Genomic DNA, 12974 nt, shown 5'->3' with positions numbered 1-12974 from the left:
AGCAGCTCTGCTCTTTGAGCATCACGGTGCCACGTGCTAACCCTGTGCCATCCCTGCAGCCATTGAAGCCATGAAGAACGCGCACCGGGAGGAGCTGGAGCGGGAGCTGGAGAAGTCGCAGCGCTCTCAGATCAGCAGCGTTAACGCCGACATCGAGGCCCTCCGCAGGCAGTACCTGTAAGGCTGCTGCCATCGCCTGTCGCTGCGTTTTGTGGTGGGCTTCGGTGTCTGGGAGACTCCGGGCTCCTCTGTGGTTTTTGGCGATGGTTTCGAGTCAAATCAGACATCGCAGGGACTTCTTCCCTCAGTCACAACCCAGCTGCAGCCATAGGTTGCCTTTGATTCGGGGGTTTCAGGGGCTCAGTGCAGTGTTCTGGTCACCAGAGGCTGCAGATGTGCAGAGGCAGGGCTGCTTTTCTCACTGCTGTCACCTGAGGACAGCTGGGCCACATCTGACCAGGCAGGGCTAAAGCATCGAAGCCAAACAGAATGGCCAAGCAGCTTTGATGCATCTCGGCTAGACGTGTGTGGGTGTGCAGGTCAACCCATTGCTGAGTGCAGGCTTGATGGATCTCAGCCCTGGTTTTGGAATCTTGTTTAACCTCGTGGGAGAAGAGCTCTGGGTTGGTGGCCGAGCACCAGTGTGCCAGGAGAGGGGAAGGGTCAGCTCGCTCTGCACGCGAGGTTTTTCCCAAAGGGAGCACACACATCTCCCCGTCCACGCGCCGGAGGAAGGGCAGGAATGTGCGTGCCAATGGCTGATGTCTCTTTGCCAGGGAGGAGCTGCAGTCGGTGCAGCGGGAGCTGGAGGTGCTGTCGGAGCAGTATTCCCAGAAGTGCTTGGAGAACGCCCACCTGGCGCAGGCGCTGGAGGCTGAGAGGCAGGCCCTCCGCCAGTGCCAGCGGGAGAACCAGGAGCTCAACGCCCACAACCAGGTGAGGGCAGGCACAGCGGGAGGGTGAGGGTGGGGAGGGGCACGCTTTGGTTGGGCATACAGTGGTTGTGGAGGTTAATGATTCTGTGGGTCTAGAAAAAGAAAAGCATCACGTCTTTGCTACCCCAGGCTGGCGTGCTCGTGTCCAGCTGGGGTGAGGATGTGAGGTGGGTGATAAAAGCCCATGTATGGCTCTGTAAGGCAGCAGAGAAGGTGCTGAGCAGGGGCAGGGAGATGTCACCATCCTTCTGCTGAGCCCTGGCTCATCCCACCACATCTCTCCCCACTTCCAGGAGCTGAATAACCGCCTGGCTGCGGAGATCACGCGGTTGCGGACCTTGCTGACAGGGGAGGGTGGAGGAGAGGCTGCTGGGTCGCCTCTCACCCAGGGCAAAGATGCCTACGAGCTGGAGGTGAGCACTGTGTGTTGGGTTACAGGGGGGCATGGGGTCCCAGCTTTCCCCATTTCGCACCGGGCACTCTGGTTTTGTTACCTGTCAGGGTCTTGGTGCTGTGGGGTGCGATCACTCTGCTTCTGTCCTGCAGGTCCTGCTGCGGGTCAAAGAGTCAGAAATCCAGTACCTGAAGCAGGAGATCAGCTCTCTCAAAGATGAGCTGCAGACGGCACTGAGGGTAATGTCAGCTGCAGAGCTGCTTCTGCAAACCCTAAGAGCTGTGCTTGCCTCCCATGTGTGTGCTGAGATTCCAGCTCGCTTCCCCCCAGATTTGAAACAGCATTTCATTTTTGCCCTTAACTAAACTCAATGCCCATGTTGGTGTTGTCAGCAAAGCCTCCCACAACTCTGTCAGCCCAGGACTTGCCCCTTCTCCCTTCTTGTGGGAAAACATTTCCCTGAGTGTTTTTTCCCTATGCCTGTCGTATCAGAGATCTGAAATGGCAAAAATATTCAGCGTTAGAGACCTCCCAGCACTGGATCTGTTCCTCGCTGGACTCTGAGCTTTCTGTGCATCTCGAGTCCTGCATTTCTGCCCAGTGCAGCTCTGCGAGTGTGTGGCTGACGTCACTGCCCAGGGCTCCAAAGTGCAGAGCAGGGGATAGAGTGCATTGCTGGGTGAGCAGGGTGCTGCTCCTCCTCCAGCTGCTGGTGAGCAGGGTGCTCCTCGGCGCGTTCCCTCAGCTCCAGCTGTCTGTTTCACGCTCTCGGGTTGTTTTTGTTCCTTTGCCAGGATAAGAAATACGCCAGCGACAAGTACAAAGACATCTACACAGAGCTGAGCATTGTGAAGGCCAAGGCAGACTGTGATATCAGCAGGTTGAAAGAGCAGCTGAAAGCAGCCACAGAAGCTCAGGGAGAGAAATCCCCTGTGAACACCACTGTATCGGGATATGGTCAGTGCTCTTCCAGCCGCTCTGAGCCATCTTTGGGTTCCTGGTTTAGCGCGTGCATCCCGGTGTACGAGGCCTTGTGCAGTGTGTGCTCTGAGCATAGGGCTTTGCGTGGTGCTTTTTTTTTTGCCATTTCACGTTGCATCCCACCTCTGCTCCTTGTGGAAACCTCACAGGGGGCAGCAAGGAGTGGAGGCTCGTGCTGCCCCCCATGGCTGTTCCTCCTTCTGGCCCCAGGAGGGGAAGCTGGTGGATCTCAAAGCCCTTCTGCCACCTCCCCCCAGGAGAGCCTTGTGCTGAGAGCCCCCTGCCCAGGCCTGGCTTGTTGGGACGCAGAGAAGCCCCCGCTCCTTGTAGTGGGCACTGCACTAATGCTGTCATTTTGCTTCTCCCCAGATATTATGAAATCAAAAAGCAACCCTGATTTCTTGAAGAAAGACAGATCCAGTGTTAGCCGGCAACTAAGGAATATCAGGTCAAAGGTGAGCTCACAGCTCTTCCCCGCGAGGCAGGTGGCAGCGTTAACTGTCTGGTGGGGATTTAAGATGGGAAGAAATGGGAAGGGGAACAGAATGGAGAATTTCCCAGTCACAAGTGCTAACCTGGATGGCAGCTGGAAAGCACCGAGCTGGCAGATGGGATGTGGTCTGCAGGGCCCTCTGCCCCACAGTGCCCTCCTGAGATGTAAAGGTGGGGCTGCTTCTTGCCCGAGGGAAAGACGAAGTTCATCTGTTCTTTGGTCTCTCACAGGCAGACTCTCAGAATTTGGTCCCCATTGTCAGTGGAAGTTTAGGTGATATCAAAGGGTAGAAACACACGTGGCATTCCAGGTTTTGCAGCGTTCAGTGCTGTGAGATTGTGGATCTTTATATGGAACAGCAGTGTCTGGATGCTGGGCATGTTAAGCACACGCTCTCCTCGTGTGTTAACGCAGCACAGATGGCCCTGTGTTTCTCTGGCCATTCTGTATTGCTGTTGGTCCCAGATGCTGTAATTCTGCCATGTGCTCCCACTTGGCCTGCTGGCTGCCAGCACGGCACCGAGCTGCACGCTGCCTGGTGCTGTGGGACCACAGAGGCAGGAAGGGCACACAGAGCCCTCACAAAGCATCCTCACGCGTGGGTCGGTCAGCAGGATGTTTGGCATGGGCACATCTCTTCGTCTCACCCCCAGGCAGTGGGGGTCTGATGCTGGTGCTGGAAGTGGTTGGGACTTGGGGCAGAGCAAGAAGCCAGCAAGCAGGGGCTTCTAGCTCAGGAAACAGCCAGCATGCAGCTCAGCAAGGCTGAGCTCGCTGTCCCAGGTCTGAGGGTTGGTTCCCTGTCACCACTTCAGCTCAGAGCACTTATCTTGTGGTGTCCCCATGTGCTGTTGGCAGGACCCCCTGGGGAAGGAGGGCTGTGCCGGGGGCACGCCGCCTGCTTGCATCGCTGCGTGGGGGGGGCAGGGTGGGCTGGGCTGCGCGGACACCAATGCCTTTAGGATTTATGAGCTTCTTGTTTTTGTTCTGTTTTGTTTTTCTTTATTTTGCTTTCTCCTCCAACAGTCCGTTATTGAGCAGGTCTCATGGGATAACTGAAATGAACCCGAGTCCAGGTTCCCTGCCACGTAGGTAATCACACCGGCACCCACCGAGCGGCGCAGCTGGAGTGGCCCTCGTTGCATGCACTGCTCACACCTCCACGGCAAACCAGGGCCCTTCTCTTAACGACCCAGTGGTTCATCTGTGGTTAATGATAGCACGGGAGGAGGGGAGGAGCAGTCTCTGCTCTTACCTGGGGAATATGGCTTTCTCACCTTCCTTCTCCTGCCCTCCCCAACGCAGCGATCTGCACAGGGAGGATTTGGATGCAGTGAGGCACATTTTCCTGTTGGCTGTGTTGGGAGTGTGGGATGCTGAGTGTGCATGCTTGAGTGACTGTGCATGCCACAGACTAAACTTCAGCCACACTGGGGTCCTGTACGAGAACCTTTTTGCTGTTAGCCAGGTGGAGGAGTGGATCAGTGCTGCCTATAGATGCATTTCCCACCGAGGTCTGGTAGTGTGCAGTAGTGCCCCTGGGCTCAGCTGGAGAGGGGAGTTCCAGGCTGCCCCTGTTTTGTCTGGCTGTAGCTGCTGCTGTAGGTTGTTTGGATGTTTCCTTGCCCAGTGATTTCCTCCTGCTTCCCAATGTCTGCCCTCTGCTTACCACCACTTGGCACCACACATCCCATTAGATTCCAGGGCCATCCAGCAAAAGGAGGGAACGGGTGGGAAATGAGTGCAACCCTAAGGGCACAGACACTGAGGAACTGGAGCAGTAGTTAATTTTCCTGGCCCAAAGTGAAGACTGAGGTTAGGGAACAGTGATGGGAGATAGCTGGAGAGCCGCAGGGGCTCTGGTGGAAGATCCCCCATTGCAGCCTTCACCTTGCATTACTCTCCCCTCATCAGCAGCTCAGATGGATCATGATATCCCTGAGGGCTGAATTTGCTGGAATTTGTACCGTGAGGGAGAACAGCCTAATGGCTTCTGGTGTCTGGTTCCATATAATTAGAAATTGAATGTGCAAACTGGAATGCATGGGTTGCTGCTCATTTAAACAGCCCAGAGCTGACTTTCTGCAGGAAGGGCGTGCTCAGACCTGGGTCCCAAGAGGCTCTGCTGTCGGTTGGAAAGAAAGAATGCACCGTGTGAATGTGGAGCATTACAGTGCTTCATTTCCATGCTGCTCCCTGATGCTGTTCTGTATTTGTGAGCCTGAGGGAGGAACGTTTAAAAAGCAGCAACTGTGGGAATGAGCACAGCTTCAGAGCACCGTGTCCTGCCTTGATAAACCCACACTGAGCAAAACGTGGCCCGAAAGTGCGGACTCCGTGGTGATCAGGCAGTGGGGTCGAGGAAATAAAGAAAGAGGGAGCATAGTGGTTGCCTGTTAGCAGAAGGGTTTGCATGCAGGTCCGTGCCTGCTGGAGCTGCCACACGCTGCAGAGTGGGTTGGCTGCAAGGTGAGTGGTAAGGCTGCTGCAATTCCTGCACTGTATCACCAGGGAAAGGGAGGAGGGAGGGCTGTCTGCACTCCTGTGTGGCTCCCTGGGGTGGTTTCAGGTTAAAATAAAGCTGTCCTAGCAGGGCCAGGTTGATTTGCTCCTAGGGCTGCAGCCCTCACGTAGCTCTTCTGCGTTCCCAAGCACGGGCAACAGCAGATCGCATGAGTTCTGTTGCTGAAGGCTGGCGAGGCAGGGTTTGGCTGGATAGCTGCACTGCAGCTGGATGCTGAATCTGCATCACAGCTGCACCCAGGCAAAGCGAGCCCTGCGTCACCCTGCAGCAAGGTTAGGGCTGGGAGGAGGAATTGTCGCTGGTGACAAAACGCAGTTGGTGCTGCTGGAGCGGAGTGCACATGTGGAGCAGAGCCTGCCCCGTGCCGCAGCCCTGCAGGTACATATGGCAGTGAGTCCTGGGCCCTGCAGGCTGTGGGATCGCATCCTGCCTGGACCTAACCCCATTTTCAGCAGCGTTCACCTCTCTCATCCGCTTCGGTTAACCTGTGCTCTCAGCTCTCTCCAGGCAACGTAACCACCCCCCACAGCTGCGTGTCTCCTCCAGCATGCCCCACTAATCTCTCCGGGATGGCCTCCCCCCTTCTACCCCCTCCCCCCCCCCTCCATCCCCCATCCCTGTGCTCGCTGCCACCTGCCCCATCCCACCTCTATCTATTTCTTTTCTCCCTCCCAGAGCCTGAAGGAAGGCCTGACCGTGCAAGAACGCCTGAAGCTTTTTGAATCCAGGGACTTGAAGAACGACTAGCTCTCCCCGCTCCGCTTCACCACGCGCACCTCCCGGCTTGAGGCAGCACAGCACCAGCACCGTTCGTCCCACGCCGCTCACCACCGTCCTCGCTGGCGTTTGGCCCCAGCCCCCTCTCCACCCCCTTTGTCCCTGCTTGTGAGACGCTTCCGAGACTCTGAGAGGGAGAGGAAGGGATCGGGCTGTGGGTTTTGGGGGTTGTTGTTGTTGTTTTGTTTCCCTCTTGGGCGCTTTGTAGGAGGACCCTTCCTTTACTGTAAACCATTAACACTAAGTGTCAGTATTAAGGCTCAGCAGCCTGTGAATAAGCTAGCTCCTTCGTGCCAGCGCCTTGGTATGCGTGCAGGGCTGGGGGGCGGGGGCCATCCCTCTTACTGCTGTCACGAGCCCCCAGTGCTCAGAGCACGCCGGGAGCTTTGTTTGCCGTTGCATCTCTTGCACCTACAAGGGGGGAAAGCCTTTGGGATGCTGCCGGGGGCCCAGAGGAGCCACGCTGATGCTGGTGGGCATCGGTGTTGGGTAAGGGCTGCTATGGGTACCCAGTGTGCGGCGGGAGGGAGGGAAGCGTTCCTGGGGCCGAGCCGTGAGGTCACTTCTTGCCTCTCCTAGATCCAGCCCAGCACTCTGTTTTTTTGCTGTTACTCCCTTCCTCTCATTGAGTCCCCTGTATCCTAGGGTCTGTGCGCATGTGAAACTCCCTTTTCCTAGTCCAAGGAAAGTAGAGTAGAAAGTAGAGCCGATATTGACTGAAAATGCACAGTGCTCGATGCATATAATGCTCCTTTTTTATCAGCTTCTTGAACTCGACTCTTCCTGTCAGCAGGGCAGCTCCTCTTTTAATTCGTTAATCTTTTCCTGAAATAAAAGTCTCAAAACCAGTCTGTGCTTCAGCCCTTCAGTCACAGCAGCTTTGGTACGCGGAGCGGACAGCTCGGTGCCGAGACGTGGACGCATACTGAACGTGAGTGCAGAGCTCAGTGCTGGCTGCAGGAGCATCTCCCTGTGCTTTGTGCACCTGCAGCACCCTGGCCCTGCCCCCGGCTCTGAGTGGGGTGAAGCTCTCACTGACAGCTCCAGCAGTGCCACCAGACACACAGAAACGCTGTCCTGCGCTGCACCTTCACGCACGGCTGAGTGGGAGTCCTGGAGATGGCAGCAGGGATCCTCAGCTGCTCGGATGTGAAGGCTCTTCCCTCTCCAGGTGTGTGCCCTCCCAGATGTTCTGCTGTGCAGCTTCAGCCCAGCCTGAGCTCAGCGGAGTGTTCTCCATCATCCAAGCACTGGAGGAGCCTTGGAGGCCCACGCCTGGTGGAGGGACTTGGTGATCAGGTGTGTGCGTGGGGCCTCTGCCAGCATCTTTGTGACTGCAGGGTGCTCTGGTGGCACTGGTTTGCACGGGCTGTGCTCTGCTCGTGGGATGCTTTCATGCCCTGCCATCTCCTGGGACGTGGAGCGAGTTTGGCACACGGCCTTGTCACTGTCACCACTCATCTTCACCAAGGCTGCACGAGGAAGCCTTTCTCCTCTCAAGAAGCACAGTGGGACTTTGTCCTTCCCATCCACCTGAGCAGAACATGCTGTTCTCCCTCTTGCCAAGTGGACTCCAACCATTCCTACGTTCCCTGAGAAAGCCTTGCTTTTCTTTGCTGACTTGATTATTTTAACACAAGCACCAGAAGAGACACACTTTGCTCTCCCACTACACCTGCACATGGGTGCACGGTGGGTGCTGACTGATGCCACTGTACTCCCCAGGGAGGAATGCTGCCTGCTGCACACCGCCATACCCAGCTCTGCATGTCCTGCCTGGTGTTGGGCTGAGGAGGATATTTGCTTTCTTTGCTCCAAAGACTGATTCCATCCTTCGACATGAGAACGGCTTTGGGAAGAGGAGAGCAGATGTGGTGCAGCAGATGTGACCCAGCACTGGGACTGGTCGCAGCTTATGGCTCAGCACACGTCAACACGTTCGTGTGGGTTGTGAAAACAGGTGACAAAGGGCTGAAGGGTGCTGCAGCAGAGGTGGAACTGGGATTTGCTGGGGCTGGTGCTGTTGGCGAAGCCTGACGTAATGCACAGCTTCTGCAGCCCTTCAGAGGGCTGATGGAAACCCCCACGTGCCATCTTAGCTGAGTTCTAAGAGCATAAAGCAAGGGGGTGGTGGTCTGTGCTGCACCTTCCTGCAAGTAGCTCCTTCTGCTGGGGCTCAAGCCTCTCTTAAATAGGAACAAAACAGGAGTGCTGCACAGCAGGAGCAGGCAAGGCCTCGGCTGTCCCCGAAGCCAGCAGTTATCCCCATCCTTCTGTCCTGCTCTGGGCTTCATCCCTCTTCCTGCCACTGAAGTGACACAGCTGCAGACAGCGGCTGCAAGGAATTACATTCATCGTTTGCATCCCGTCCTCCACGTCAGCACCATCACAGCCCCCATCCTGCTGCAGTCCCGTGCTGCCCACGCAGCGCTGCTTGCGTTGCCTTTCCTCTTTCCCACTCTCTTACAAGCAACAATACTTTGTTATTCTCTTTTGAACAAAACTAATTTAAAAGCTGTATAGTATTCCAAGCAGGCAATGTAAATATTTGTGACTCAGAAATAGCAGAGGGCTCCGTCCTGTGACAGCACTGTGGTTTTGTTTTCAGACCCCACTGCTTTGTGCTGCTCCAAACAGCTTCTCCCACCTCTGCTGCTGACATGCCCTTTCGTTTCAGTGACACCTGAGCAAGGTTGGTTTGAGAACTGTAGCTTTTCTGTGCCCGTGAACTTCTTCTCCATCCTTGCAGTGGATGGCAGTGCTGTGGTGTGCTGCAGCATTGCGTTGGTGCTCTTTGCAGGAATGCACAGGCACAGAAAAGCAGTGAGTGAGGGCAGGGCAGGGAGGGGAGGCTCACCCTGCAGCTGCACTTGGAGACAACCAAAAGAAGGCACGGGTGTGGGAGGTGCTGGCAGGAGCCTGATGAGCCACTCGTGTCAGTAGCAGCTGAATGCAGCCAGCTGGCCATGACCTGGAGAGTAATTAGTGCAATTACAGACAATTATTTTCTCATCCTTCCTGCTTTCTTCACACACTGACAGTGCACAGGATGTGACGAGAACACTAACTCTTTGTTCTAAACTAGAGAGAGCAAAGCATGTTGCAAAATGCTAAAGGTGACTGCAGGTAGGCAGTAGATTGGAGTGCATAGTCCTTGACCCGCTCCTGGGACCTGGTGATGTGGATGGCTCCAGATCTTAAAGAATCACTTATTTGAAGGGATAAAGTTTTGGGGAGAGAGAAGGGAATGCTGCAAGCCTTTGGGTGGCAGCAGCACTTGCAGCAGTCAGCACTGTGGTGCACAGCTTTAGCCACCAAGGGAAGCACAGCCAAAGGGACTCCTGCATGACAACACGCACACACCACGCGCTGTGCTCCTACTGGCAATGAGGAGGGGCTGTGAGCAGGAGCTGAGCACAGGACACGAGCCCAGATGCAGCAGCCAGCCCTCCACACTAACCTGCATTTGGCAGCAGCAGCACCACAGCATGCACACAGCACCTGAGTGGCTGGGGACACTGCTGCTGGCACAGCTGTGGCTGCAGCCCAGCACAGGAGGCCAGGGAGCACGGCTGTGCTGCAGCCCTGGCTGGATGCAGCCCCAAGGGCCCCTCTTGCATCAGATCCATCCAGTAATTGATGCAGCACACTCCATTCCATTCCCTCTGCCAGGGGCTCCTGCTTCTCAGTGTGCACCAGTTCCTCTCTGCTTCCCTCCTCCTCTCTTCCACTCCAGTTTTACTCACTGCTTTTCAAAGAATCACTGTTCCTGGTAACTCTTCTCTGTAATAGAAACATCACTTTTTTTGTCACTGTATTTATTCCTTATTCAACCGTGTGTGTCATGCTAGGCTCCCATGGATGTAGCTGATCATTTTTATTTTGTAAATATAATTACCTAACTTTACGTAAACGATATCCTAATAAACTATTTTTGCACCACCCTTGGCACGCTGTGCAGTGAGCTGCTTGCTTCAACAACATCACAGCACCAAGAAAGAAGCAGAAGGCAGAGCCCGAGCAGGGTGAGCTGCTTACTTTTATAACTACACAAAGAAAATGCAGCAGGTATAACTGTAACAATTAAATATTTAAAGGAGCACACATCTAAACCTGCTGAACTGGATTTACTACAGAATAAACTGTCTCAGCTCCTTCCCCAGCTGCTACATCACAGATGATGGCAGAGTGGGGTTTTTTCTCCCAGACCCACACCAACTCTGCAACAGAACAAACCCACAGTCTGACCACGTTACCCCACGTCCTAAACAACACCCTGTGGATCTCCAGGAACTTGTAGTGATTTGGATCTTGGAACCAAACAACCCATGAGGGAAAAAAACTCCAGGTGCTGTGGAGCTCCTTGGAGAGAAGGGCACATTAACACTGCAAGGTGCAGCATTGGTAGAGCAGTTTAAGCTCTAAGCAGATCAGCAAATGGTTGCACTAAAAATGAAGTTGCAGGCAAATGTGCAAGATACACTGCAGCTGTAGCTGTTCCTCAGATGAGGTCATCTGCTCCTGCAGAGCAGCTTCCCTCAGCCCTTCCAGGGACTGCCTGCACTGGTTTGCTGGGAGATGAGCTGGCACTGCTCACACATTTACACTGGAACTCTATTAACTTCAAATCAGAGGAAACCCATATGCAAACCAAAACTTCCTACTTTCCCGATTTCCTTTCACAAACTCAGTAATTCATGCCAACAAAAGGACAACTACAGTGCTCGCTCCACCTGCACATCCCCCAGCTTTGCTGCAGCCCTCGCAACTTTTGCAGCACCACGAGCTGGAAAACACCCAGCTGCCCGCACAGGTCCTGAACACAGAGCAAACATCACCTCACCCACTGCAGGGCACAGCAGTGAGCCAGCCCACAGCATCCTACTGCTGCTGTCCTCACAGAACCCCTCAGCTGGGACATTCCTGCTCACTTAGCACCTGTGGCAACTCAGCATGGAGAGGACTTCAGCTCAGGAGGAGCTTAACTAAATGACAACCAGATGGGTAATACAGGGATGGCTACTGATGGCAATAACCCCCCCAAACGCCATCTGTTCCATACCCTTCCAGCTGCTTAATCATTCATTTTTCTTTGGGAGAAGAACGTGTAGTTGTCAGGGTTGTACTCTTCCCAAATCCTTTCAAACTCATCCAGGAAAGGCTGCACGTACTCCGCGTCCTCCATGATCACTACGTTCTCCCGGTTGTTACAGATCGCCTCCACGGTCCAGTTGAGGGAGCCCGTGATGAGCAGCTTCTTGTCCACGATGGCGAACTTGTGGTGCATGAAGCCCTTCTCCTGGTCGTGACGCACCTGGATCCCTACAACGACACAACAAGGAGGTGACGGGCCGGGAAAACACCTTCCCCTCCCTCGGCAATTGCGGGACGTGGACAACAGCCGCCCAGTGAGGGAGGTGCCATCACACGAGTGCCACCAGCTGCACCTGGCTCCAGGCAGTGTGGCAGGGAATGGGCCAAAGGACTGGGCAGCAGCCAGGAGACACCAGCTGAGGTGCCCCAACGGGACGGGGCCGCAGCCAGGCCTGCCCCAGACCCCAAGGAAGCAGCACCAAAGCAGCGCCCGGCCGCGGCTCACCGAGCATCCTCAGCAGGCCGATCTGCGAGCCCCTCACCGCCATGTACTGCGCGTCCGTCACCACGCGGACGCGGACACCGCGGCGGTGCAGGGCGGAGACGGCCCGGCCCAGCTCGGGGCTGGAGAACGAGAAGAGGCACAGCTCGAGGGAGCGGCGGGCGGACAGCAGGAGCCGCAGCAGGCGGCTGAAGGAGCAGTCGGCTCGAGGCAGCGGGCACGGGCAGGGCGAGGGGCGGCCGTCGCAGCCCTCCGCCTCAGCCAGCAGCTCCTCGGTGCAGCACGGCCGTGACGGGAAGAACAGCACCGCGCGCACCGCGCGCCGCCGCCGCCGCCGCCGCCGCGCAGCGACCAACAGCAGCAGGGCCAGGCCCAGGCCCAGCGCCAGGCCCGCACGCATGGCCGCGGCACTGCACTGCGCATGCGCACACCGCGCGGCCTCCGCGCCCCTCCCCGCCCCCGGGGCTCCTCCGACCCGAGCCGCTGCGCGCTGGGGAGCGGTGTTAATTAATTGCGGTTGGGGGGCGGCTGTTGCTGACCGCTGCGGGAGCTTACCTGGAGCACGGTCAGACTGCGTGCAGCTGTCAGAGCTCGGGGACGCAGCGCTTCTGTTGCGGTTTCACAGGCTCCGGCAGCTGCGGACGTTTCCACGCACGCGTTGTGCACAGAGGCTGCGGGGCCCGGCTCGGCTGGGGGAGCAGGGAGCACTGCCCGCATCCCGGTACCCCCAGCTCAGCGCCCGCCCGACCTTGGGGTCACCCTTCTGTTACAGAATCCACAGCTCCGCTCAGAAACGCAGGCAGGAACTGAGGGTTATGGAAGGACTATGCTTCACAAAGCAGGCAGGAGCATGTAAAGGCCAAACGTCCTGCCTGCTTTATGCAGCTCTGGACTGAAGCAGGAAAAGCACTAGGTCACACATAAAGTAGCCACAAGAACAAGCACCCACCTAGTACTCGAGATCCTGACTCACTAGTCCTTGCTTTTCTACTCACTGCTGCCGTTTTTATTTCACTATCAGTCGATTTTATCACATTTATTACCCAGTTTCCTGTGGGCAGTACCTCCTCTCCCCTGTTTCCTTACTGATGGTGGGAGAACGCCTTTCTGAGAACCCTGACATTAAATAAGTGGTTAATTTTTGATTAACAGAGTAGTGCTTTTTTTTCTTTGCTGTTTGAATATCCTGTTGTTATGTCCAGCCAAGTGTTTTCAATTAACATAGCAGTAGCTCTTGCTCCTTCCATATAACAAACTAATACACACCAAGTTAG

At 55.7% G+C, this 12974-nt stretch overlaps 2 protein-coding genes across 8 annotated transcripts in view; one reads left to right on the top strand and one right to left on the bottom strand.

Moving 5' to 3' along the window:
- MPRIP (myosin phosphatase Rho interacting protein) overlaps positions 1–6568 on the top strand; it is a 56042-nt gene extending 49474 nt beyond the window's left edge. For 5 of the 7 annotated variants that reach the window (XM_065732839.1, XM_065732836.1, XM_065732835.1 and 2 more), the window contains 8 exons: positions 60–177; positions 777–936; positions 1229–1348; positions 1482–1568; positions 2124–2286; positions 2680–2765; positions 3830–3891; positions 6003–6090. In XM_065732839.1, coding sequence (XP_065588911.1) covers positions 60–177; positions 777–936; positions 1229–1348; positions 1482–1568; positions 2124–2286; positions 2680–2765; positions 3830–3862 — 767 coding nt within the window. In that variant the 3' untranslated portion in view covers positions 3863–3891; positions 6003–6090. Of the gene's footprint in view, positions 1–59; positions 178–776; positions 937–1228; positions 1349–1481; positions 1569–2123; positions 2287–2679; positions 2766–3829; positions 3896–6002 lie in introns of all 7 variants that reach the window. The other 2 variants (XM_065732834.1, XM_065732840.1) reach the window with 2 other exon arrangements.
- Positions 6569–10883: 4315 nt separating this feature from the next.
- Positions 10884–12100, bottom strand: PLD6 (phospholipase D family member 6). Its single transcript, XM_065732817.1, has 2 exons — positions 11704–12100; positions 10884–11426 (listed from the first exon to the last, which is right to left on the bottom strand). Exons 1-2 carry the CDS (start codon positions 12098–12100, stop codon positions 11179–11181), a joined length of 645 nt encoding a protein of 214 aa, XP_065588889.1. The 3' UTR covers positions 10884–11178.
- Positions 12101–12974: the final 874 nt, after the last annotated feature.

This window comes from Cyrtonyx montezumae, unplaced genomic scaffold (assembly GCF_038088225.1).
Source record: "Cyrtonyx montezumae isolate F1298 unplaced genomic scaffold, pur_monq_1.0 scaffold_16, whole genome shotgun sequence".
Lineage (NCBI taxonomy): Eukaryota > Metazoa > Chordata > Aves > Galliformes > Odontophoridae > Cyrtonyx > Cyrtonyx montezumae.
The sequence above is the reverse complement of the archived record's forward strand: the minus strand, read 5'-3'. Positions and strand labels throughout refer to the sequence as shown.